Source organism: Rhizoctonia solani, chromosome 4 (genome assembly GCF_016906535.1).
Source record: "Rhizoctonia solani chromosome 4, complete sequence".
NCBI lineage: Eukaryota > Fungi > Basidiomycota > Agaricomycetes > Cantharellales > Ceratobasidiaceae > Rhizoctonia > Rhizoctonia solani.
In genome coordinates, this window is record NC_057373.1 from 2,937,748 (window position 1) to 2,961,635 (window position 23,888).

At 49.2% G+C, this 23,888-nt stretch overlaps 10 protein-coding genes across 10 annotated transcripts; 7 read left to right on the top strand and 3 right to left on the bottom strand.

Moving 5' to 3' along the window:
- Nucleotides 1–27: 27 nt before the first annotated feature.
- On the top strand, nt 28–542 carry RhiXN_00995 (NADH-ubiquinone oxidoreductase family protein; the record flags this gene model as incomplete). The annotated part of the gene is made up of 5 exons (XM_043320814.1): nt 28–33; nt 88–109; nt 158–198; nt 268–348; nt 408–542. The coding sequence occupies 5 exons, from the start codon at nt 28–30 to the stop codon at nt 540–542; spliced, it is 285 nt and encodes a 94-aa protein (XP_043179826.1).
- A 186-nt stretch (nt 543–728) lies between these two features.
- On the bottom strand, nt 729–1,681 carry RhiXN_00996 (DNA-directed RNA polymerase III subunit RPC31; the record flags this gene model as incomplete). Its single annotated transcript, XM_043320815.1, has 7 exons — nt 729–742; nt 792–873; nt 925–999; nt 1,050–1,114; nt 1,172–1,300; nt 1,349–1,478; nt 1,553–1,681. The coding sequence occupies 7 exons, from the start codon at nt 1,679–1,681 to the stop codon at nt 729–731; spliced, it is 624 nt and encodes a 207-aa protein (XP_043179827.1).
- A 213-nt stretch (nt 1,682–1,894) lies between these two features.
- On the top strand, nt 1,895–3,210 carry RhiXN_00997 (RNA recognition motif protein; the record flags this gene model as incomplete). The annotated part of the gene is made up of 6 exons (XM_043320816.1): nt 1,895–1,927; nt 1,985–2,200; nt 2,253–2,406; nt 2,829–2,949; nt 3,008–3,122; nt 3,175–3,210. The coding sequence occupies 6 exons, from the start codon at nt 1,895–1,897 to the stop codon at nt 3,208–3,210; spliced, it is 675 nt and encodes a 224-aa protein (XP_043179828.1).
- A 947-nt stretch (nt 3,211–4,157) lies between these two features.
- Nucleotides 4,158–4,991, top strand: RhiXN_00998 (uncharacterized protein; the record flags this gene model as incomplete). Its single annotated transcript, XM_043320817.1, has 1 exon — nt 4,158–4,991. The coding sequence occupies one exon, from the start codon at nt 4,158–4,160 to the stop codon at nt 4,989–4,991; it is 834 nt and encodes a 277-aa protein (XP_043179829.1).
- Nucleotides 4,992–5,966: 975 nt separating this feature from the next.
- On the top strand, nt 5,967–7,390 carry RhiXN_00999 (glutathione S-transferase; the record flags this gene model as incomplete). Its single annotated transcript, XM_043320818.1, has 9 exons — nt 5,967–6,099; nt 6,158–6,247; nt 6,308–6,362; nt 6,413–6,505; nt 6,567–6,609; nt 6,660–6,804; nt 6,861–7,024; nt 7,086–7,226; nt 7,301–7,390. The coding sequence occupies 9 exons, from the start codon at nt 5,967–5,969 to the stop codon at nt 7,388–7,390; spliced, it is 954 nt and encodes a 317-aa protein (XP_043179830.1).
- Nucleotides 7,391–7,784: 394 nt separating this feature from the next.
- RhiXN_01000 (glutathione S-transferase) lies at nt 7,785–11,229 on the top strand (the record flags this gene model as incomplete). The annotated part of the gene is made up of 15 exons (XM_043320819.1): nt 7,785–7,856; nt 8,238–9,002; nt 9,067–9,261; nt 9,313–9,344; nt 9,398–9,412; nt 9,465–9,553; nt 9,611–9,746; nt 9,800–9,894; nt 9,952–10,122; nt 10,171–10,280; nt 10,332–10,489; nt 10,543–10,864; nt 10,914–11,036; nt 11,089–11,116; nt 11,171–11,229. 15 exons carry the CDS (start codon nt 7,785–7,787, stop codon nt 11,227–11,229), a joined length of 2,370 nt encoding a protein of 789 aa, XP_043179831.1.
- A 1,755-nt stretch (nt 11,230–12,984) lies between these two features.
- On the top strand, nt 12,985–16,721 carry RhiXN_01001 (HMG (high mobility group) box protein; the record flags this gene model as incomplete). The annotated part of the gene is made up of 9 exons (XM_043320820.1): nt 12,985–13,039; nt 13,099–13,487; nt 13,540–13,559; nt 13,610–14,297; nt 14,356–14,918; nt 15,203–15,533; nt 15,585–15,604; nt 15,653–15,998; nt 16,059–16,721. The coding sequence occupies 9 exons, from the start codon at nt 12,985–12,987 to the stop codon at nt 16,719–16,721; spliced, it is 3,075 nt and encodes a 1,024-aa protein (XP_043179832.1).
- Nucleotides 16,722–17,906: 1,185 nt separating this feature from the next.
- On the bottom strand, nt 17,907–19,948 carry RhiXN_01002 (Cys/Met metabolism PLP-dependent enzyme; the record flags this gene model as incomplete). Its single annotated transcript, XM_043320821.1, has 4 exons — nt 17,907–18,495; nt 18,547–18,879; nt 18,931–19,724; nt 19,775–19,948. The coding sequence occupies 4 exons, from the start codon at nt 19,946–19,948 to the stop codon at nt 17,907–17,909; spliced, it is 1,890 nt and encodes a 629-aa protein (XP_043179833.1).
- Nucleotides 19,949–20,739: 791 nt separating this feature from the next.
- Nucleotides 20,740–23,051, top strand: RhiXN_01003 (ubiquitin-conjugating enzyme; the record flags this gene model as incomplete). The annotated part of the gene is made up of 8 exons (XM_043320822.1): nt 20,740–20,763; nt 20,821–20,916; nt 20,972–21,155; nt 21,216–21,286; nt 21,336–21,391; nt 21,954–22,141; nt 22,296–22,479; nt 22,574–23,051. The coding sequence occupies 8 exons, from the start codon at nt 20,740–20,742 to the stop codon at nt 23,049–23,051; spliced, it is 1,281 nt and encodes a 426-aa protein (XP_043179834.1).
- Nucleotides 23,052–23,191: 140 nt separating this feature from the next.
- On the bottom strand, nt 23,192–23,610 carry RhiXN_01004 (replication factor A domain-containing protein; the record flags this gene model as incomplete). Its single annotated transcript, XM_043320823.1, has 3 exons — nt 23,192–23,353; nt 23,398–23,472; nt 23,524–23,610. 3 exons carry the CDS (start codon nt 23,608–23,610, stop codon nt 23,192–23,194), a joined length of 324 nt encoding a protein of 107 aa, XP_043179835.1.
- Nucleotides 23,611–23,888: the final 278 nt, after the last annotated feature.

Below are 23,888 nucleotides of genomic sequence, written 5' to 3' on the forward strand. Positions count from 1 at the left end.
ATACACCCAGACTTGCTTGTGACTACCATGGCGGTGAGATCTCCAAGCCATCTTGCGTTCATTCGCCGCATACTAATGTGCAACTAGTCGGGTTTCAGTTATACAGGCGGTAAGCAGGCCATTCAAATAATAACCGTTTAGCTCATTTCGGGCACAGGACGTTCGCGGTGCTTTGCCTTTTGGCAAGAATTTGCCAAAGTAAGTCTCTCCCACACACACGCATATCTTCGGCGGCGCAGCACCGAGCTCATCTCATTTGGCCGCTAGTGCTATGCAAACGCTGATACCCCATCTGAATGTCGGGCGCAATCTGAGGATTATCTAGAATGTCTCCACCATACGAAAGAGGTACGTGTGGTTTCTAGACGTTTCCCTTTCGGTAAATTTCATCCCGTCCTGGTTCATAGATTGCCCGCGCCAAGACTATCAAGACCCATTTTGTCCAGACTCAGGCGCACCAAGGCAAAGAGGGCCGAAAGATTGCGGACATTTTATCCGAGGGGGTGATTGTTGGTGTAGGATTAATAAACAAAGACAAGTAGGACGAATGTTTATATGGTTTGCCTCTACTTAATCAAAAGCTTTCTATGGTATTATGCGCAAGTAAATCGAAAGTCAGGACTAAATGTCTAATGTGCGTAATCGCATTGGTCGGAGCGCTAGTAAATACATGCGAGCCAAGTGACAAACTTAAATAATCCAGGGGATAGTGTCCATGCTTCGAGTGCTCAATCGTAGGTTCCTGGGCTAAAATGAGCGGTCGAAAGAAAATGTTCAAGCTGGTCACATACCTCCCCCATCATCTCCGCCGTCATCACCATAATCTTCGTCCTCTCCATTGTCAAAGTAATTATCTGCATAGTCATTCTCGTCCTATACCAACGGTCAGACCGCCACCGTACGGGCAAGCATGGCTATACGCACCTCATTCTCGTCATCATAGTCCTCTTGGTTTTCTTCATCCGATCCGGCGCCCGAAGCTTTCTCTGAACCTTCCTCCTGTTCCATGCACAGGTCAGAGAGCATTATGCAAGGCAAAATGTACTCACATCATCCTTTTCGTTTGCTTCCAGATTATCCAAATTCAACCGAGCACGCTCTTTCGCCTTCTTGGCTAGATTCCAGAAGTAGAATGTTAGGCAGGTTGATGCTGACAGTGAGCTACACGGACCTTTGCGCTTTTTGGGGTTAAAGTAGGCGTCCCAGAGGTCGGGCGGGAAGAACGCCGGGTTAAGGTCTTTAGCTTGGAGCTTAATCGGTACTGTAGATTTAAGGAACTTGTCCGAGTATCTCGTCTGTTCTGCTAGGGCGTTAAAGCGAGGTTCTGCATGAATGTAGTCGAACCTACCCTCTTTCTTTTGTGGTTCGACGATGTAATACGGTGACGCTCTTAATCTCATGGCTACACCTTCTTGAAGAGCAATGGCCTCCCGCTCATCGTCGGTAATCGAGGATAACAACGGCAGAGGGTCAATGGGCTAGTCCTCACCGGAACGAAACCAGAACCGAGTCAGAACTGCCAGCTTGTATTATATTAGATAAATGAGCTCACCGGGTAAAGAGCAGTCGGTTCTCTCGAAATAGACTGGATGTCTGCAAAGGATAGCCCCATTGGGGGCATATTAGATGCACCCCCAAACCCTCCACGCCCTCCAAAACCTCCTCTGCCACCTCTCGACATTACAAGCAAATTCAAGAAATGAACTTAGAGTTAGGAAATTGAGGATTCAAATTCAACCGCCGGATGCGGATGGCCCGTGCCTCGGGTTTTTTTGCCTGCCCTTATCAAAAGGCGCTTGTTGGTTGTTCGCCACTGCACCTTCTTCTTCCATCCACCTCCTACCCCCACTTCCCCGTTTCTTTTCTCTTTTATTTCTTTCTCTCTTTAGCCAACATGTCCGCAGAACTTGACAAGTCTCTTGACCAGGTTAGCAGGAATAAAGCGGGAAAGATAAAAACATGTGTTAATGTTTTTTTTTTTTAGATCATGCAATCGCGCCCTAAAAACCGCCGTGGAGCTAGCCGTCGCTCGAGTGCCCCAGCATCGACTAGTGCTCGTCAGCGCTACGCGGGTGCTGCACCCGAGTCGAAGCGTGGTCAAGTTCCGGCTTCTACCGCCGGCGGTGCCCCAGCGCAATCGATTGCCCAGAAGATTATGGTCTCTGGCCTTCCACCCGATGTTAACGAGGAGCAAATCAAGGTTAGCAAAACAATAGTAATACACTGACTCTACGAAACTGACTTGTCTATAGGAGCTCTTCCAATCCACCGTCGGCTCTCTGAGCTCCGTCCAGCTCAACTTTGATTCGCAAGGTCGCTCCAAAGGCACTGCCACGGTTATTTTCCAGAAAAAGGGCGACGCCAACAAGGCCTTTTCTCAGTACAACAACCGCCTTATCGATGGGAGTTAGTAGCCGATTCATATTCACCCCTTTCCATGCTCTGTGCGTTCAAGCATATGTGGCTCTCGATGCGGTGCTCTGGTTGCCTCGTTGCGGTCATATGATGACCATGAGGGATTGGGTTGGCTTTTGCACTGCTTGTTGCAGTTGCTATGGACTTGATGCTGCTCCCAGTATATCTGGTCGAGCGCTTCTATGCATCGGCTTGCGAATAGACATCGCACGAGTACCATCACTCGATAGCCCAGTTGCATGTCTAGCCACCCTTGGACAAGTGCGGATTTCGTATCCTGCCATGTCCCCCATGCATGTTGCGCCGGACCGCGGAGCTTGAAGATCCGAAGAGCGTACTTGGCCTTTATTCTCCTGTCCGTCGAGTCGCATCCGACTAATCAACTTGACATCCTTCACTTTACTTCTACCCAGAACGCCCGATGAAGATCGAAATCGTCATGGACCCCACCAAGGTTCCTCCCCCACCCCTGGCTTCTCGTGTGGCTCCTGCTCCAGAGGCCAAGCAACCCGCTGCCGCCAAGGCTACTGCAGGGTGAGTCTCCACCCCTGCTAATCATAGCGTCATGCTCATCATCAAAATCAAACCTTAGTGGGGATGCGAAGCCCAAGACCGGCAAACCAGGACGTGCTGGACGTGGTCGCCGTCGCAAGAACAACAACGAACGCCCAGCTAAATCTGCTGCTGACTTGGATGCTGAGATGGAGGTATGTAGTAGGGTTTCAGCGTGATTATCCGGTCTAACCGCGTGGGACTCAGGTTTACAAGGCAACCCCTGATGAGGCAACTGCATGATTGGGATGTTGTATACTGGCCTGTGATTAATATTAGTTTCTGCTAGTGTGGTTTATTATTTTGGTGGTACGATACGTGCGACAATACAATTCCTTGCGTTTGTCTATCCTTTACTTGAATCGAGTGCCAGCAAAGATGTGGAGCCCCAAAGGGCGGGGCTTATCTTTATAACGTGGCCGGATGGGCCTCCGACAGTTGCCATCCCGAGCAGAGTTGCTCAAGCTTCGTCGCCGAAAATTCCTCCGAGGGTTGAGATCATCATACTCTCCTTTTTTGATATTGCGCTCGGTCAACGCGATTGGCTCGTATAGTGGGCTTCGTTCCGATGATCGTGCTTACCCGACTATCATAGGCACCCATCCTGGTCTGAACCACCAACGACAGTGTTTTATACCCACCCTTAATCTTGACATCACCCAGTTTCGGAGGCAGCGGACTGCTATTTCAGAAAGCGGGCCAACCGCAACGAGGCACATCTAGCGCTGGACATCCCTTGAGACCGCGACGGGGGCACATGATAGGGTCTTGCTCAGAAATCAATAGAACCTGATCAGCCCGGTGGCCACCCCGCTCAGGCGCATATCTTGTGTGAACCTGCAGACAGCTGTGGGACTTGTCTTTCTCCATTATCTGGAGAAGTATCACATAGACACTGGTTCGCGCAAGGGACGCTCTCGAATCTTTCAACCGAAGAAGTTCAATCTAGACTTTCCGTTCGTATTCCTAGATTTCTGGTTATATATGTATGCTGGCTGCGACGCGAGCTCGGCTTGCTCTACTACTCGACCATCTCGCTCAGTGCCTGGTGTTTGCAGTCGTTTATCGCTGGATCCGCGCCGCATCGACAGGGCTCGCTTTACTTTTGTATGTCATCTTTACCATCGGCCATACCCATCTGCCACCTCCACTCATTTGGACACTTTTACTTTTATAACAGAAATCGAGAAATGTTTACAGCGGCACAATCATCATCTTCAGGACCCAAGCCTGTCGTCCGGCCCCATGCACCCAAACGTATCCCCCTTCCTCGGCGAACAAGCGCAGAGGTACCGTACGCCCGTACATATCCCTCTACACCGGCTCTTAGTCCCACCAGCCACTACAACCATCGAGAGCCAAGCACCAACCCGTTCTTCGTAGCCGACAAGGAAACGCCCCTCGTCACCACTCAGCGATTTCGCAACCCGCCATCCCCCCCTACCCACGTACGCCGGCCGACGTTGCCAGTCGAGATCAGTCTGGAGCACGCCTTCGGCAATACACGGCCAGATTCTGGTCAGGCGCAAGAGAGCAGGCCGAAAAAGGAGAGAGGGGTTCCTGCATCTGTCACCTCGTGCACTTCATCTCGCTCACAGCCTGAAATATCCAAGTCTCGAAAGAGCAGGCCTAAGAATCGGCCCCGAGCGATAACGAGCTTGCCAGCGCTGCAGACGGTGGGGTTGAGTTTGCAAACTCCGTCGTTTCGGTCGACTGTTCATACTGTTGGAGCCGAAACTGGAGCTGGAACCGAGACACCCCCAACTAGCACTGCTGGCTTGTCGGTATCGGCACCGGCGTCTAGGAATATTAGCATTTCAGAGATCCCGTTGTTGAGCGGACATATTGGATGTGCAGTGGATGTTTTTGGCTTGGCGGCGCTGCAGCCCCCGAGGGTTGATGTGCGACCTAGGCCCAGGGTAAGGCAGAGGGCTAGTGTTCTATCCAAGGATGGTTCAGAAGGTGGTCCAGCCTCAAATGGCCTGGTCTTTTCGGTCAGAACTGCGAGCCCTGCAAGGAGCTAGTGCGGTATTACCTCTTGTTGGCACCAAGTGGACATTATGCGAAACATGGTCTCTCTCTTCTCTTTATGTTGCTTAAACGTGGCTCCCCGAAAGGGGGACGCTGAAAATCGTGGGTTGTTTGGGTTCATGTTGGGTCTGTGATTGAGTGCTCTCCTCTCGTTGGTATTTGTGTTGCTTTCGCTTTGTGATCCTGTTGATATATTTATTCGCTTTCGATTTCGCACGTGTAACAAGTAGCATGAAGCAATGTGTGTTGTATGCGAGTTCGTCTGTAATTCATCGCTCATATGCGTTTTATTTACGACTTGGTATATAGTGTGACGACGTATTTTTATATCTAACTGCACTCTACAATACCTTTAGAGAGTAGGTCTGCCGTTATGAACCGTTTGGTCACGAAATCTCGATCAGCTCCTATTCGCCGGTTGAGGCCTTGCATGGGCTGTGTCAAGAACCGAGCTTGGCGACCAGGGTGCCTCAACACTCCAAGTGTTCCACAACTAAACAAATGCACGGGGGTGAACGTATGGACAGGCGGTGTGGACAGGTGGTGGTATACTACTATGCATAAATCTCATAAATCCAATTCGGGTCCGCCCGAATTATTTTCAAATAGTTCCTGGGTCTTGACTCGGGATGTGCAAGGATAAAACGCCTAGAACACCAAATCAAGCACTCTTGGCGCTCCGGCACCCACAAATACCGCCCCGTCGATGTGCATGAGATCGCACCGGACCTCGATGTTTTCATCGGGACGCACATGATGTTTCAAAAGAAACCATAGCCGCCGATCCCAACCTCAAGTGAGTTCACACGAATCATTGGCCCATTCATCGTGGGAAAATCTTATCCATACCGTCAAAGTATAAAGCATCGAATATTTGGCCGAGTTCCCACATTATGTTACTTGTCCGCCGCCTACCCAGGATAATAATCAACCCAAACCTATTACAAACGTCACTTTATCTACGAACTATGTCCACTCAGGATAAATCCGACGCACAGAAGAATATTACCAAATGGGCGAGCACAGATGGACACTTCAGGCGTCAGGTGTCTTCGTTTAGGGATATTATCGAAAAGGATGGCAAGTTTCAACCTGAAAAGGGTGAGTTTCAGCGTGTGGGGCTTATTGATAATCTAAGGTTTTTGACTTTTTGGGATAGGTCGGTACCATATCTTTGTCTCATATGCGTGTCCTTGGGCCCACCGTGTGTTGATCACCCGAAAGTTACTGAAGCTTGAAGATATAATTGGTGGGTGTCATGAAGTCGAGTCACTGTGAGGCAGGGGGTTGATTATGACCGACCGGCTAGGCCTCAGCGTCGTTTCTCCGCGCATGGGTGCGCTTGGCTGGCCATTCGCAGCTGCGTGAGCATAATATTTCAGGAGTTCAGTTCCCGGTTTGACAAAGGAGACAGCGACGAGTTCCCCGGTGCAGATCACGACCCAATTCAAAACTCTAATCACGTTCGTGACTTGTACTTTAAATCTGATCCGGAGTACTCCGGAAGGTGGGTCGCAAGGTCTTTGTATGAGTGTGCCAATTAATTGTGTGGGGGGTTTTATTCACAGATTTACTGTTCCAATCGTTTGGGACACGAAGACATCGACAATTGTGCGTGGGCCGCTCCAATTGTTTGAAATGATCTGATTGTGCGTTCGTAGGTCAATAACGAAAGCTCGGAAATTATCCGTTTTCTCAATACTGCATTCCGAGATCTTGCGGAGCCCAGTGATATTGATATTTACCCCGAAGCGCTGAGGAAGGAGATCGACGACTTCCATTCATGGGTTTATGATACAGTCAACAGTGCGTGTTTAAATCTTGTGGGTTCGATCCCATCTCAAGCCCGAGACACGAATTAGACGGCGTATACAAGTGTGGGTTCGCGACCACTCAGGAGGCATATGAAAGCGCGGTTGGACCACTGTTCCAGTCACTGGACCGCCTCGAGAAGATGATCGAAGGTAAAGACTATTATATCGGAGATCGTCTCACGGAAGCCGATATTCGATTGTACACCACGATTGTGAGTTCTGCGCAGCTAGCCACATCAAAACTCGTGCCTCAACGTCCTACTTTTGGTATAGGTGCGATTTGACCCAGTGTACCACGGTCACTTCAAATGCAACCTCGGCTCTATTCGGCACAATTACCCCAACATTAATCGTTGGATGAAGAACTTGTATTGGAATGTGCCCGCCTTCAAGGACACCACGAATTTTGAGCATGTAAGTTATGATCCCGCAGCCCGTGGCACAAGGCACAGAACACAGAGCTCAAAATTGACACCCCTTGCGCATAGATCAAGACGCATTACTACTGGTCCCACACGCAAATTAATCCCACCCGCGTTGTACCTCAAGGCCCAAACCCCAACATCGAAGCTCTCTGATTTAAAATTCGTGTGCATCTCTCTCGCCCTTTGTACACTATCATCCGAAACACGGAGATCGAAAGAATCCAATTGACTACCATAATTAGTTATGAGAATATATCAATATTATTGAGCCACTGGCATGGAGGCTCTTCATCCCAGACCCAGACCCCGCCGGCTCCGGGGGGGGGCCTTCGGGGATGCAGCATGGACGATGGGCTGGCAAGGCCGAATACTTGAGATATATCATGAGGGGGGTTTATTCTGCGCAATAGCGCTCGGTTTTGAGGTGTCTTGGTGGACCCTTTTCGGGAAGGGTTTAAATACGTTTTACCTGACTAAATACTCTCCCCCCTAACTTGTCGCGTGCTCGTTCCAGACGACCGTCTTGCTGAGACAGACCGTGACCGCCATGTCGCATCCATCAAGTTCCACCGGGGCTACACGTACCCCGAGCACGACCAATTCGCGCTCGACGCCTCTCGTACGTGTTCATTTCGTTGGATAATCACGGCTGTTGTGTATTGGGGCGCTAATTGATCTCGATTGTGCTGTTTGCTGTTGGCGCAGTTCCGAGGCTCTGGCTGTAAGCAACTAACCTACCATTATTTATCGTCTATACTAACGGGGGGCTGGGTGCACTTGGCAGGCCATCGCTGTCGCATGCGGAAGGTGGTGAGTCTAATCTTGTCCCTGTCGCGTTTTTCCTGTCTAACTAGTGTCCATATCCGGTTACTTGTACCCTAGAAATGTGATGCCGGTAAAGTGTGTTTTCTTCTACCCTGCTATCGTCAGATCGCGATTCACCCAACATGGTTCTCGCCACGCGCTTATTTGGTAGCCGCATTGCCTTCGATGCGTTCAGCTGAAAGCGACGGACGAATGCAAGTACGATGAAGTCAAAAAGAGTAAATTGACGCTAGTCAAGGAGGAAAATGCTGAGCTCAAAGAACGGATTGCTCAGTTGGAACGCCAACTACGTGGTATTTCTCCTCCGCCCAACGCGTCGCGTCCGGACAATGTCAAGCAAGCGCCGTCGTCTACATTTTCGCAGATGACCCTCGGCCCGGAAGAAGACTCGGAGTATGATTATGAACTAGAAGAAGAAGAAGAGACGCGTGGCGATCCGATTCGGCCTGATCTGTACGAAGCTCAGCCGCACCAACAACCGCCCCATGTCATTCAGCCCGAGCATATTTCAACAGTGCCGGTTCAGCATAATCGGCCTGACCAGTATCCCCAGCCCGAGGGGTTCGATACTGTACGCGATCAGGTACAGGTGCCTCCTGGCCAATATCGCCTGCCTACAGACCAGCACCAACCAGCTTATCAAGACCCCTATTATCCACATGTACCTCATAGCACCTCGCGTAGCGCTGAATTCACGCAAACAGATAGTCATGCTCAACCGGCGTCGTATGGTGCCCCACATGTGCAGACGGGTCCTCTGTCAGATGTACATGGGTACCCTACTTGGCCGCCAACCCCTAATGACACTGTGCCACCTAGCGCATCTAGTTACGGTTTCACTCCCTCACCGTCTACGAAATGGTATCACGTACCCCATTTGAGCCCCGAAACCACTCCTGGTCCCCTGGCACTCTTTATCCTTCGGCAGGTTACCCCCGCGGTGCTATGTTCAAAGAGAATGGGAGATACTTTGGTGGCGCAATGCCTCTTACAGTGCTTACCAGGGAACCACTCTTCAAGTTCCGGTTGCTCGTCATCGCCCTGTTCCGTCGCCTCCCGTTTTCGGTCAAGATCTAATAATATCATTTTTCCAACGGTGGAGGGCTGAATCTCAACCCCAAGCGTACGTTGCGGAAGAGCGCACACAAGCTCAAAATGAAAACAATAATTGGGCGTTGGTTGGAAACTGGTGGGAGCGGGTAAGTAAGCTCGGGCTTTATTACATGCTATTTTTAAATCTGTTGGTGCAGGATGATCTACCAGTCGCTCATAGGGATTATTTGTAAGTGCATATATTTGCAAAGCTTCTTAATCGAGTTAACAAATCCTATTCAGGCTTGGAATACTCTTGTAGGTTTCCATGGTTTGTCGCTTTCATGCCTATTAATCACGCAACAACTAGGCCTTATCGCAAGCAAATTGGTTTCGAGATATGGGTACCAGACTTTCTCGCATCTTTGCATCGCCCACCTCAGGGCCGTCCTCATCCTGGTACGTGGGTTTGGGAAAAGGTAGTCAATAATCAAGTACCTGACGATATCAACATAGGCTTGATGTGGATGCTTTACACCTTCGCTGCCTTTTTCTCTGGCGACCCGGAGCTCAAGGCGCTTGTTCCCGAGTTCATGGAAAGAGCTCGCCGAAATCTAGAAGAATCATTTGCCAGGGGTGATCGTCTGTTTGAGTAAGCAACTCTGTTGATCTATTCACAAAGTACAAACTAAGCCGCCGACGTAGCTATATTCGTGGACAGACTCTTTATGCAAGTATCAAGTACATGATGGGAAGATTCAGTGAAGGAGGGTTGGCTAAAGCGTCTGCATGCCATGCAGGTAAGTTGATCCAATGTAGCATCACTTTGTTCAGCTTATCATGAAACGATTCATTAGCCATTATATGTGGCCTACACAAGATCACTACTCCAAGTATCGCTCCGGTTACCCAAAGCCAAGAGAAATCAAAATACCATGTTAGGGAAATTGGGTTTCAGCTCCCGCCTGCAACATCACCACGCGAGCATGGCGAGAGAATTGCCGCGTTCTGGCAACTTATCCTTGTCGGTAAGTAAGACCGTGGTCTTGGCTTTCAAATATTCACATCTTCCAAAGATTATTCCGAAGCAGCTACAACAGGAGTGCCTGCGATGTTCCGTGACGATGGTGATGAACGCTCCCGAATAGAGACTGTGTTCCCCCGACCCCTTGAAGAATATTTGAGTGTAAGGAATATCTGTCTATGGTGTCCAAATTTTGCTGACGTCTAAACGTAGGGAGACGCCAATAAAGTTCCATATGGTACATTGGGGGACATATTTACCTCGAGAGATATCCCCAATCCACCCGATACCACTGCAACACTGCAAATCAAAGCGACTGCCTTATTGGAGCGCGCGGTTCGACTTGCAACCAAGTGGAATGGAAAGCACATGTAAGTTGGAATACTGTGGACCAAAGAAAGCGCTAACGCTTCGTACTTGAAAGTTCGGTCACCGACCCAAACAAGTATGGGGATGAGTATAACACTGTCTTGCAAGCCATTCAACACTTCAAGAGATACCTTCCTGGCCTGTACCCTCGAGAAGGAGATCCAGCTGAATCTCAACTGCACCTTACTTCTCGGGGTCTGGTCTATGAACGGCTGTTTCCTCATTTTATGGTTTTGAATGCTGAGATTGAAATCTATAACATTCTCGAGGAGCAGGAGCTTGCACGTGAGCAGCGCCTCATATCGGCACGGGAGATGAAAAACTTGATTCTACAATTAACGGAAACAGAAGTTGAACAAATCGGTGTGCTCCTCGCGGTGCGTTCACTAGCATTGATATAATTATAGTACTGATGCCTCCAAATAGAACTGCTTCGATTCAGCCATCAAAGCTCTGATGAAAGAGCGGAGATATTGTCGAGCTTATTCAGATGAAGCGGGTGCTGAGTTCATCGATAAGGAAATAGACGTCATCTCCCATGCGCTGAAGGTAAGTATATGCGTCAACTGTTATGGTCCCTAATAGCTAACAAAATCAAAAGGTACTCGGGCGCTCCCACCACGTTGCTTGTAAGAGTATATGTTAGCATTCCCTTCATTGAACAGTGACGTATTTTAATCTAGCCCTTCAATCTGACCTGGTCGATAAGAGCCGATTTGAGGAGTATTCCCAGACCATATAAGTACAATAATCACGACTCTTCTCTTTTCTTCACTCTTGATACGCTCCTTATCGTGTACTAGTTGGAGGAGGAATACGGTCGAAACATTTGGGCATAGTATGCCGGTCCGGATTTCTTCTCAAACTGTATCACTAGACTATTGTACTTTATCGCGCTTCTGTATATTAAGTTCTAGATTTGTTCGCGCATGGATAGTACGCGTTGCAAAACCAATGGGTGTTTTGTCCTCATCACCCACGAAAGGATTGCAGGAAATTATACTAAGCCTCATCTCACTGGACGAATGCACTAGGTACGCTCTGGTCGATCCCTTCACGAAAAATTTCAAATAATCTGCGCTTTTAAATGATAGACGATTTGTGCTCCTTGGTGGGTGGGAGCGTCAAGACTGGACTCAAAGTCATTGGTCCTTTATTCAGCAATCCCATTTGATCATCACATGCACTATTTCACGCAGAAACCCTTCCGGATAGCCTCGAGGAAAATTTACGTACCTGAGGAAACTATCTAGTTGGCTAGCAGCACATCCGAGTTAGTGAACAAACGGAAAGCCAAATTAGGAAACTTAATGGGGTGCCCAAAATGGAAGTTCATCAAAAGACTATGGTCAGTAGTCGTTAACTACTAAGGTCAGCGATAGGCAAATCTCGCAGGCGGCCCTGAGCAATAATATTTAATAAGCTCTTTTCTAGCGCAGTCTTGTTGAAAAACTAGTTGAACATCCAGTTGGAGCACCCAGTCCACAACCTTTTACCAAGCCAGATCTTGACAAATCCCGATGTTGGAAGAGAAATTGAACAAATAGTGTTCGGCGCTGCCTGCAAGTTCTCCATGTCGCCATTTTTGATTCATTCCGGCGTGCAGTGTTCACTCTGATCCTTGTAGAATTTCTGCATGTGAGTCGTATGTCATCGAGGACTGGGGGTCCGTATCTTGGGCTCGAATTATGCGGATGATGCTCCGGCGACACGCTACTGATCGTGAGCGTATTCATACTGTTCCGGAAACAGCTGCAGTCGAGGGGAGTCTCGGAGCTGGTGGTTAAATTTCACGCGCATTACGTGGATCAGTAGAGTTCTTCTTCTCGACCGATTTAGCCACAAAAGGACTGCCTTATTAGATCCATAAATCGTCAAATGAACTCAAGAGTGTTACTTCTTTGAGATAACCCCCGCCTCCTCTAGGTACGCTTCTGGGTTCCAGAAAGCGATGGAGATCAACTTCAGAACTCTACAAGCGCTCAAAGGTTTACAAGGGTACTATAACTTGGCGCTCAGACATGAGGTGTAGAGTTCACCCGATAGTGATTATCCTTCGCAAAGTCCAGTTATACCTGTCGATGTGCCTCGGACTCTTCCTTTTTAGTAGTGAGAATCTCCCGTTTATCCCTCAAGTTTCTCGAAATAGCTTGTTAAACGCGTGTTTCCCCTTGATCGTTATAGTTTTTTTTGCCTCGATGACGGAGCGATGCGGCCAGTTAATGAAGCGGCTCCTCGCACCTGGAACAGTCGCTGGGCAGGTCACGACTCGAGCTCTCGCCTTCAATTGATCTTCAGAACACGTACCCTAGCTTGCGCTTTAGCTTTTCGAGCAGAATGAGTTTCGCTCGCTACTTTAGTCTTTAAGTATCGGCTCTGAGGAATTTCGACTCTCATCCACGACTTCATTCGGGTTCTAAAGTCCCGCCATCGCTCGTGTGATTCTTGTTCTTTTTCTTGTAGCATACTTTAAGTTCGAACATCTCTTGTGTTTATTATGCCTAAATCTTCCCCCTCATCCCGAGCCTTGATGTATCATGGTTCATTCCATGGTATGCCCGATCTCTAGGGGTTATTCCGGATTGTATTGATCACTTCCATCTTATTCTAGATACATTACACTCTCAACCTGCGCCGCAAAAATCTTCGAACAATTACAGTAACGGGCTTGGGTCTGCGATTTCGAACGATAGTTCTCTTGGTACCCTTCGTTTTCCGACTGAGGCCGAGCGAGGGACTCCTCATCAATTGTACTATTCCGAGGATGACAACCCTTTACCCTCCGGATCTGTTCCTCAGACATGCACTTCGCTAGACTTCAACGACGCTCTGCAGGACCATGACAGTCTTGACTCGGCTCAGGCTGACACGGTGGGTCCGATGCGCGTTGCCAAGAACCATAGCCGCCGCCAACCACCCAATCACATTCCCCGTCCCCGTAATGCGTTCATCTTGTATCGCTCGTGGTATGTGAAGGAAGGGTTCTTGTCCGGGGTTGAGGTACGTGATCTCATATTATCAATCGCATTGTGCTCATGGATCTCTTCTGCAGAATGACCACCGCGAGATTAGGTGTGTTCCCTACCCCATTCCTAGTTACGCATATACTAATTTGTTGATAGTCGGATCGTTGGCAAGATCTGGAAGCAGTTGTCCACAGAAGAGCAAGAATCATGGAAGCGCAGGGCCGAAAACGAAAAGGCCGAGCACGCACGAATGTATCCTAACTACAAGTACTCGCCCAACTCTCGTCGAGATGCCGCTGCCGCTGCTTCGTCCTCAGCTGGTAGAAACTCCCTTGTCCGCTCGTCCAACCGTTCCCGCAAAGCTAAGGTGTCTGAAACGCCGCCTAAGGAGCGTTCAGACGCGATTGCGGATGCGTTTGTCACTGGGTCACGTAAGCTTAGCTTGACTCTTGACGTCCGCAAGATGGACGATCGAATCGAGGCAGAGGAATCCGAAATTCAATCGACCTATCTAACACATCCTACCTCAGCTTCTGGTCAACCATCCGCTGAGCCCGAGCGCCCAGATTTATCCGTGTATTCTCGTGCACCTTCGGTCGACTTGGTTTCGAATTCTGTCTCTAATGATAGAATCGATAGATCAAACGTACATGGAACACTACTGGATGTTAACTATGAGCCGACCAGTGACTTCTCTCTTGCCGCCTACTCGATTCTCCCCAACGAGTTGAGCCCGGAGTCGGTTCAGCTACTTTCCCCAGAGGAGTACTACACGAGTGAGACATTCTTGAAGACAGCACTCAGACAAGACTACGATGCCAGCGCAACGCTTGGCACAGGTGTGGTAAGTCGCGCACCGTTCCTCTATTCGCCGTAGCGCCACGCTAACTTATTGAATCCAGACATGTGGTCATGAGACTAATCTTAGTCTGACGGAGTTCCCGACTGATTCGAATTTGTACTCGCCAACTTCGTACACTAGCGCTACGCCTAGTTACTATGCTGTTGCTCCCGAGCCTGGACTCTCGCCATTTGGCCGTGTCCTTCATGAGGGAACCTGGGATGGTCACCCAGAGGCAATTCCTTACGATACACCGATATGGAACACCTTACTTTCGTCATGCTCTGCGGCGACTAACACAAACAGTAGCTTGCCCTCAGACTTGTTCTCAAACTTCTCGTGGGGTCATAATCAGGACTGCTCCACCACCGAAGAAGAATACTCCGCGTCTAGCGTCTCTAGAGGAGAGATGCAATCCGATGAATATAAACTCTTTTCTGAGTGGTGTACCCCCGACTCTCCTATTGCCACCGATGGCCCGGGAGACAACGTGCTCACCCACACGAGTCTTTCGAGTGGAGCGCCGCTGTCACTGATCTACCCTTCTCCGACATACCCCCCAAAGCCCTCGGCTCTGCTTTACCATTCCTGGGATACCGGTTGCGAAGATATGGACGCGTATAGGTGTGCCTTGGGAGACATCAGCGCCGAGCTTGACGACCACAGATTTTTTTGAGGTAGAGGTGATCGCCAACCCAAAGGGAGCGAGCTTGATGAAATTAACGGCACGATCATTCATGAACGGAAAATCATTTGCAATGAATATCATTCTCCATGTCTATCATACCCTTTCGATTTTCGTTCTCTCAATGTGTTTTACTATGTTAGTCCTCCGTATATGTTCCTTGCTTTGACCATGTCTCCGTGCCGCATGTATTTGAAGCTGTGTTTTTGACACTTACAAATAGGACACAACGATTATGTACGCTGAACCACTCATTAACCCTGAGATCCCTAACGGGCCCACATACACCACCGGACGGCACCACCCGCTCCATCCTCCTGACTCCCACTACCATGTCCCTCCCAACTACGAACGAGACCCCCGCGTCCTCCACCATGAAGTATGAGACGCTCGAGGAAGGAGCTTTAGTTCCATCCGATCCAACGACCGCGTTGATAGGAGTGCTGGAGCCCCTTCAAAATGAAGCGGACGGTTCGATATCCCGTCGACCGCGCAACCCGTTTATTCTCTTTCGAACATGGTATATCAAGCAAGGCCACCTGAAGCAGGTTACTGTAAGTTGATATAAATACGTTTCAGCACACCATGCTCACAAAGTTCGCCAGTCATCTGGTAGTGAACTAAGGTAATTCTTTTCTCTGAAAAGATACATACGGCATCTCATTTTTCTTAGTAAAATCACTGGGAAGCTATGGAAAGCAATGCACGAAGAGGACAGGAAGTTCTGGGCTGAACAAGCCAGGTTGGAACGGGAGGCATCCCAGGGGCGGACGTACGCACCACCCGCAGCCTCAAGACCTCGAGGTGCTCGGAATGCGCGCAAAAGGGCAATGGCCGCTAGTTTACGATACGATCCCCTGGCGATACGTGTACCTGACCCTACGGACCAACGTATGGACAACATAGTTCAACTGATTATGGCAGGCAAGACAGGTGACGAGATTGGCGGCGAACTACGAAAACAAGAGCTTCAGGCTGAAAAAGCTTCATCTTCATCCCCTGCGATGGAACTGCCATCTGTGAGCACCTACTGTTATTTCGTTGTGTTTTCTCTATTATAACCGTCTCTGTGCTCTTAGTTACCCTTGGTTGCCCCCGTACCTCGCTCTGCCCGCTCAAGTGTCTCTTTTGACACCTTGGAGTTCCAATCGCAACTTGCTCTTTCACAACTCGACCAAAACTCCCCTACTTCTTCACTGAGTCCAAATACGTCCTTGCAAGACCTGCCCATGACTCCAGATCTTAGCGTGGTGCCGTCTGGCTACAGCACCCCCCAAGGCTTGGCTTCACGACGGGGCTCGGCAGCCCTTGTCTCACAGGCCGAAAGATCTGGGACTCTCGACATCGCTACTGACTATACATTCGGCATGGCGTCGCTCCACAATCGGGCTGGTTCCATTGACACGGAGGCCTGGTCTCTGGCTGCAACGCCGGATGCTGGGATGACTAGCTTCCAGTCTCAGCCGGCGCCAATAGGTCACAAGGAATACGAGCCTCCGCATCTAGTCTACCCTCAGGGTTGGAATTATTACAGCACCCCCGTTCCCGTCCATGGTTTGAATTACCCGCCAGGGAACTATGAAGTGCCGGGTCATCCGAATTACGCTTCTTACGGTCTGGCTTCAACGGCAACCTGGTATGGCCCAGAATTTGTTTCACCATTCGACGTGCCTGGGCATGCTCCCTTGGTCCACGCAGGAGATCTATGCTGGCCTCCTGAGTGGGTCAACGATTGTTACTAGTTTATTTCTTTATACTGGGTCTTATCTACTTCGCTATCGTCGCTATCGTAGGTTTTGCAACTTGTCTATATGTTCTCAAGTTCATATTTAGTCTGTATATCGCTTTGTTCTGAGTTTTGCTTCTTTTTCGTTCATCTTCGAACAGATTACTCTCATATGCTATGCCTTGTCTATTTTCTACTTACATACGCTATCGATCAAGTATTTATAGTCGCTGCACTATGTCAATGGAATGAATCCTCCACGGTACACCAGTTTACATAGTTTTAATAGAAAGTGTATGACCCCAAAATACGAAGCGGCTTTACGATCAAGTCCCCCGGGATTGCGTCTGCCCATATAGACTGTCCCAGGAATCTGGATAGTAAATGCATTGTGGAGACGACACCAAAAAAAAACTAGGGACACTTCGGGTTGTTGCCATTGACGTATTATAACGCATATAGGATGATCGTCGCCCGTTAATGCGATATTCAACTCAAGACCTATGATTAAAAACAGGCAATGGATAAAGGGGAAGGTCTGAGCCGGGTGCTCGCGTGTGGCAAGTCCGCCGTCTGGACGTTCACCGCAATTTACAATCGGGTGTATCCGTCTTCCGGGCGGTGATTCCGGATTGAAAATGCTTCTAGTTCGTTAGCGTGGTCTAGCTGGAATCAGGGATCGACGCTCGCCTAAAAGTCACATTCACGACACAAGTTGAACAAGATAAAGTTAACTGTTCGCGCCTATGATCGATTGCCCCACTTGGGTTTCGGAGATTTGGTCCCCGAGCTGACGGACATGTCATTTTAATGGGTGCGTACGCGTACGGCATATGCGACGCGGTCACGCACATATACATTATATCCAAACTAGGATGTGGCGCTCATGTCAATTATAGACGCGAACGATATGAATTGCAATTCGCGGGAAGTTAGACGACCGAGTGGCGATCATGTGGAAAGTTGGTTGCTAATACTTTCTAGGAACGGGCAATAATCGGCCAGTATCACCATTTCGCTTTGCCAATCACACTAACCTTTTTACAGGTTTTAGATCGAGGGTGGCCAGCTCGAAATTCGTACCTGAGGACAAAGTGCATGGGCTGGAGTAGGAAAAGTGTGCTCGGTGGGAGGTCGGTTCTTATTCGCTCCAGGAGTCGTGGCAGATTAACTTTAGTCGGATTGTGTAAGTGGGAACAACTTAATTCTCGTGGGCAATTTCTTCGGCCTTCTCTAGCGCCACCCTGAACTTGTTCAATAAATCATCCCTTCCCTCCAGCCCCACACTGACTCTGACCAGCCCGGTCTCAACACCATAGCCCTCAGCCCAATCTAATTCTGCGTAATGCGCCAATATTGTGTACGGGCAAGCGAGCGTAAAGTTTGTGCCCAAACTGGGTCCCTTAGCACAGTCCAGATTATCGAAAAATGCCCGTGAAGCAGCAATGGTCGTGAAGGTTACAGAGAACAGGCCGCCAAACCCGCTTGGATAAGGGTTATCGCTGGAAGTGCGTCTGCATGTACCGTAGTTTGCGCGCGTTTCCCACTTGGGGTAATAGACTTCTTTGATGACCGTGCCTGGCGCGGGGGATGATACAGAGAATGAGCGGTTGCGAAGAAACTCGCACAGAGCCTCCGTATTTTCGTTGATCGTGTGCACTCGTGGAATAAAGTCGCGGGAATTACGTTCCATGAAAAGCGCATCTTCACCCCAGTACGTATCTTCGTATGTATGTTGTAATTGAGATTTCAAAGCCTCGTAGTGCTTTCCTTTGGGATTCAGGACCAAGCTACGTACGGTAAATCGGTGGGTCTATAGCATAACTTGAAGTGGCACTGACCTTCCACCCATCACGTTCACTTCTCCGCTGAATACTTTGGACAGGCTGCTTACAACGATGTCCGCGTAGGGAAGCACCTCGACGTTGACAAAACTGCCAACTGTCTCATCAACGACGATCAGGAAGTCATGCTTGTTCGCTAGCTCTCGCAACCTTGGTAAATTGGCAGATCGAAGCAACGGATTAGAGGGGAACTCGGTGTACAGTGCCAAGATAGATTCTCCTTGGAGAATTGAGCTCAGTTCATCGATGTCGGTGTCCTGTCCCCGCCCGAAAAAATGGCAACCTGGACCCCATTTCTGAAGGATCTTGAGGGTGTCGGTGTAGGGAAAACTGAACTGGGGTGAGACTGTGGTATGATAGATAAATTGAGATTTGCCTTACCCGAAACACACACTCTTCTGTTGCGGGCGGGAGGCCAGGGCAAGTTGGTGCGAAGTCCAGATTGCCGCCATACCAGTCGGAAATAGGAATACATCGTTCTCAGTCACATCTATCCCTCGTTGACTCACACCGAGCTCGGGTATCTGATCAGACAAGGGTGCTGACGGCGAATCGTTGACAAGCACTCCCGCAATCCGACGGCGAAGCGCAGTCTTTGCCAATGCGGCATTCGCCTTGGGTAAATTGCGCCCATAGCGTTCTTCGATATAGGCGTCGTGCTCGGAACCGACATTTTCGGCGACAAGTGGCTGAACGTGCTGCGGAGGTGGCGGCGATGTTTGCCCGAGCCGCACCTTGGTACCGTAATGCTTATTTCGCTGGAAGCTTTGGGACTTGGGCGCCGGGGATGGGGCAGTGGGGGCGGCTCCAAGAGCGGGTCGTTCACCGTTTCGAGCAAGTAGATCAAGGGCGGCCGACGCCAGGCGACTGGATATACCGAGACCAGTGTGCTGCCAAAACTGTTTACCCAACGAGAACGCGTCTTCTTGAAACAGCACAACATGTAGTTCCACACAATCCACATTAGACTTATCAGGGGTGCCGCCGGATGTGATTTGACTTGTGCCTTCTCCGGGACAAATAAAGTATTGGACTAGACGGACCGGGACGGGGGATGAAGGGTTGGGCGAACGATTGATGATAAATTGCCGACATGCGTTTGCGATGTACGCAGCTGGGAACAGGAAACATCTTTCTCCGGTGTTCCCAAATTTCTTCTCACACACACCGGCTAGCTTGACAAATAGGTAGGATCAAAATACTTCAAACAGCAGATTGAGCTTACTGTTTGGATGTCTCGATGTATGAAAAAGCGTGGATAACCATTAACCATTGCATCCACCACCCGTTTGTCTCCTTCCTCGTACCCAATGTTATCATCCCATGTTGGCAGTGAGACAGATATCGCATGGGGAAGGTTAGGAATGGAAGCCCCTAGTACATCAGATCTCGTTGGCATTGGTATGTTTCGCCGGTTTAGGAGTTGGGCTTGGGGTAATAATAAGGGGGTAAGGCGTATGCGTTTTACAGTCCGCGGCAGCTAAGGCGAGGTCGTGGTAAAGTGCATAAGATACTGGATAACTTTGACTCAATCACAACGGCTTGGTTCGATCGGAGTCTCGGTGGAGTAGAGCCGAAAGCACGCAAGAGAAGAAATTGAAATGTTGAGTTTCGCAAGAACCCATGCCTATACTGAGCGATAGCCGTGTGGTCGACGACTCTGACCTGTGGAAGCAAAACCATCCAAATGAAGGGATCAGCGGAGGTAGTTATAGAGATATGACTGCATGGGTGATAAATCGCGAACGAGGCAGTGGGGTGCCTATATGCTGGGTAATGGGTTTGGGATTCCATTTTAAGCAAACGATAATGGCTAACGCAATAGAACACTCCATCCGGCACACTGACTCAGATAATGTGGATATTTACACACGGCCACAGCTAAGCGGCCGCATTATTACTCAGTCGTAGCGCATTTACCAAAACAAGTGTCACTATGCGATATGCTTAGGTAACGGAGCCGGATGCAGATGTAAGCACCGACACGAGCGCCATCGCTTCCTCACGACCACCACACTGCCATCGGGCTTGCTAGAAGTTGCTAGAGTGAGTGGGATATAAAAGAGAGATAGGAGAGAGATAGCTTACCAGTTTTCCTGCTGGTTGCCACATCGACCACCTCCCCCACATTTCGCCCTCTGCCACCGATCAGCCAGACCTCTTTTTCTCCTCACACGATCTTCTCTGACAATGGCTCTTAAGCGCATTAACAAGGTCTGTGCATTTACGCGTACCCATTCTACTTGTTGCTGATAAGCCACATAACCACAGGAATTGATTGATCTTGGCCGTGACCCCCCCTCCTCATGCAGCGCTGGTCCATCCGGTGACAACATGTTCAACTGGACAGCAACAATCATGGGTCCTGTACGCGTTTTTCCCCTGATTTTTCAAGTCGCATTGTATCTGACCTTTTGTTTAGGGGGACTCCCCATATGCCGGAGGTGTATTCTTTTTGACAATTCAATTCCCTACCGACTATCCTTTCAAGCCACCCAAAGTCAGCTTCACCACGAAGATTTACCACCCAAATATCAATGCAAATGGCAGCATTTGCCTTGATATTTTGAGGGATCAATGGTCACCAGCTCTGACCATCTCAAAGGGTATGAAAACAATCCCATTCAGATAGGCGCCTGTCGGTATATTAATCTCGGCCTATGCAGTGCTGCTGTCCATCTGCTCGATGTTGACCGACCCGAATCCGGATGACCCGTTGGTTCCTGACATCGCTCATGTGAGTCCAAAAGAAAATCAGCCCTGATACATCTAACATTTCCCTTTAGTTGTACAAGACGAATCGGGCGCAGTATGAAGCAACTGCCAGGGAGTGGACTCGCAAGTAAGTGAATTTTAATTGCCAGCACTGAGAGGTGGTATTAATACATGCTCATAGGCATGCGATGTAACGTGCTGTTATACTGTCCTTTCACACATCTGGGTGTCCTGTATCATCATGTCATTAACTAGTTTACGAATCATCAATGTCTCGCTCTTTGAACCATAATGACTGAGACCATGAATTCTATTTGCACGATTTGGGCGGAATTCCATACATCGAATTCCAAATTGGACCAATTGGGCCTTTGTACACCGGATATTGGACAAGGTCTTGACGTTCACTGTCCCAGTATTCATTTATTAAGTCATGTGAAGCTTTGTTTGTCATGCCGATGATCGGGTATAAAAACGTCGGGGAGGATGCAACGTGTTTTCCTCCCCCGGTAACGGACACTCCGAATTTGGTGATACTACTAGAATAATATGACTGCAGTACCCCAGCGGCTCGTACGTACAGATACAAGACTTGATCTTGCGATAGATATAAAGTATGGACCTTTATCTATTACATTACGAGCCAACGGCCCGGCTCTGTTTCCGTTTGTTGATGATATTGAACGTAGAAGACCACTAAAGCGGACCGAATCGTTCGGAAAAGGGGGTAATGCACTTATTCCAGCGATATCTATGCACGAATCTCTCTTGGCACCAAAAGTACCCTCAAGATTTTGCAGGGACAGAATTGGGCCCGCCAATATCCCCGTGTTTAGTCCTGCACACGAGGTCACTGACAACGTGGGTCCAGATTTTGGTAAGTGGCACTTGATGTAGGCGAGGGCTACCCGCGCTGCTCCACCCGAGTTGCTGAGTCTACATCCCTCCTGCCTGTTCTGTTCCTGACCAAATCTTTCTGAATATTTCCTCTTATTTTTGATATCAACACGCCATGGTCATCTGGACTTCAGACACGGTTGGGATTGCGAGACCGGATGCGGACGGATTTGGTGTGGGATCGTACTTGGACGAAGCCCAAGTATCTACCAAGCAGGAGTCGATGCCGACTCCGCCATCGCTCACGGAAATCATCCCACGAATCGAGATGCTTGTCGAAGGCGGCCGACATCTCGAACTATGGGACGCAAAACCAGAGTGCGTGAAAACCTCGTTGCTCAACACGTGCGAGCAGAATGTTGACCATATAATCATTACTTTTCCCCGGTGTTTTTCTTGGGATGATGAACAGGTTGTCTGCGCGCGTCAATGGCTGCGTGAGTCTCAGCCGCAAAACAATGCGGACTATTGTGGACGGGCGCGGGGTTGAGATTGTTTTGAGGGGCATAGCCATAACTGCATCCACGGCAGAGAACCCTCGTCGATGCGAGAACAATCACTTTGATACGGTCCACCCTGAATGGCACGTCGGCGGTTTAAGCGGAGGCCAGCAAGTTCCGGGCCGTGCGGTCTGGTTCGGCCCAGGAGCGACTGGCTCGGCGTTGGGAGCCGGTCGTGCAAGGGCCGACGAGTTTTCTGTGCCCTTTCACATTGACATACCGATGGGCTTGGTTCAAGCTCGGCGCGACCGTATTATCGTTGTGGCTGCGAGCGCGATCTTTGGTTCAACACATCGCCCTGACGTAGTACGCCGGGTCGAGACTGAAGTACTCCAGCTTACGCTATCGAACCTTCAGTCGAACGAAGTGAAAATTCCTTTGTGGAGATAGACAGTTTGGACAACGCGTTGCATCTATGGTCCAATGGACACCCATCGGATAACATATGTTGTATTATTAGATATGTATTCTGGCAATGTTTTTAGTATGGCATATCTCTTGTACGGTCTCGAGCACTCACATTTTAATTATTACATGTAAATCTCTGGATACTTGTGCATGAGTTCGACAAGCTGGTCTACTACTTCGAGGTCTATGTTGTCTCCCTGAGGGAACACTTCAGATGCCACCATTCGTTGAGCATCGACGACTTTGCCAAGGATTTCGACGTAGTTGTCATTGCCAGGTCGGCTCTGCGCATAATGTTAGAATTAAGCTTGAAAATGGCGGCAATGACACTACTTGCCGTAGTAAGTTTGACCTCTACTTGTCCCCCATCCGAGGCCTGGACTATAATGTTCTCGCCTTGAGCCTAATGTTGAAATTCGTAAAAAGGTCGCTCAAGTGGCGGTGAAAGACAGACCTTGATAATTTTGCACGTCAACCGAACGTGGCGACCAACGTACTGGCTCATACGAGCAGAGTTAATGCGAGGGTTGCCGCTCTCCATGCCAATGGTGAAGAAGTAAAGAAAGACCGATGATTGATGGGCGCTATGCCCGCCTCGAACCCAAGACACGCGCCTAGTGGCGGCGTGGCGTGTTTGTACTGGATTGTGCAAGTCCCATTTTTGGTGACGTTTGGCTGTTGCTTGGTGTCAAAACCCCATCACAGCACGTTTGCAGAGTATCTTTTGCGTCTTGTGTAGTTAGTGTTAGAGATACTCTATAGGCTTTATCGTGTTTGTTTGCTAGTCTACAGTGATTTCGCTGGTTTTCGCTAGTTTTC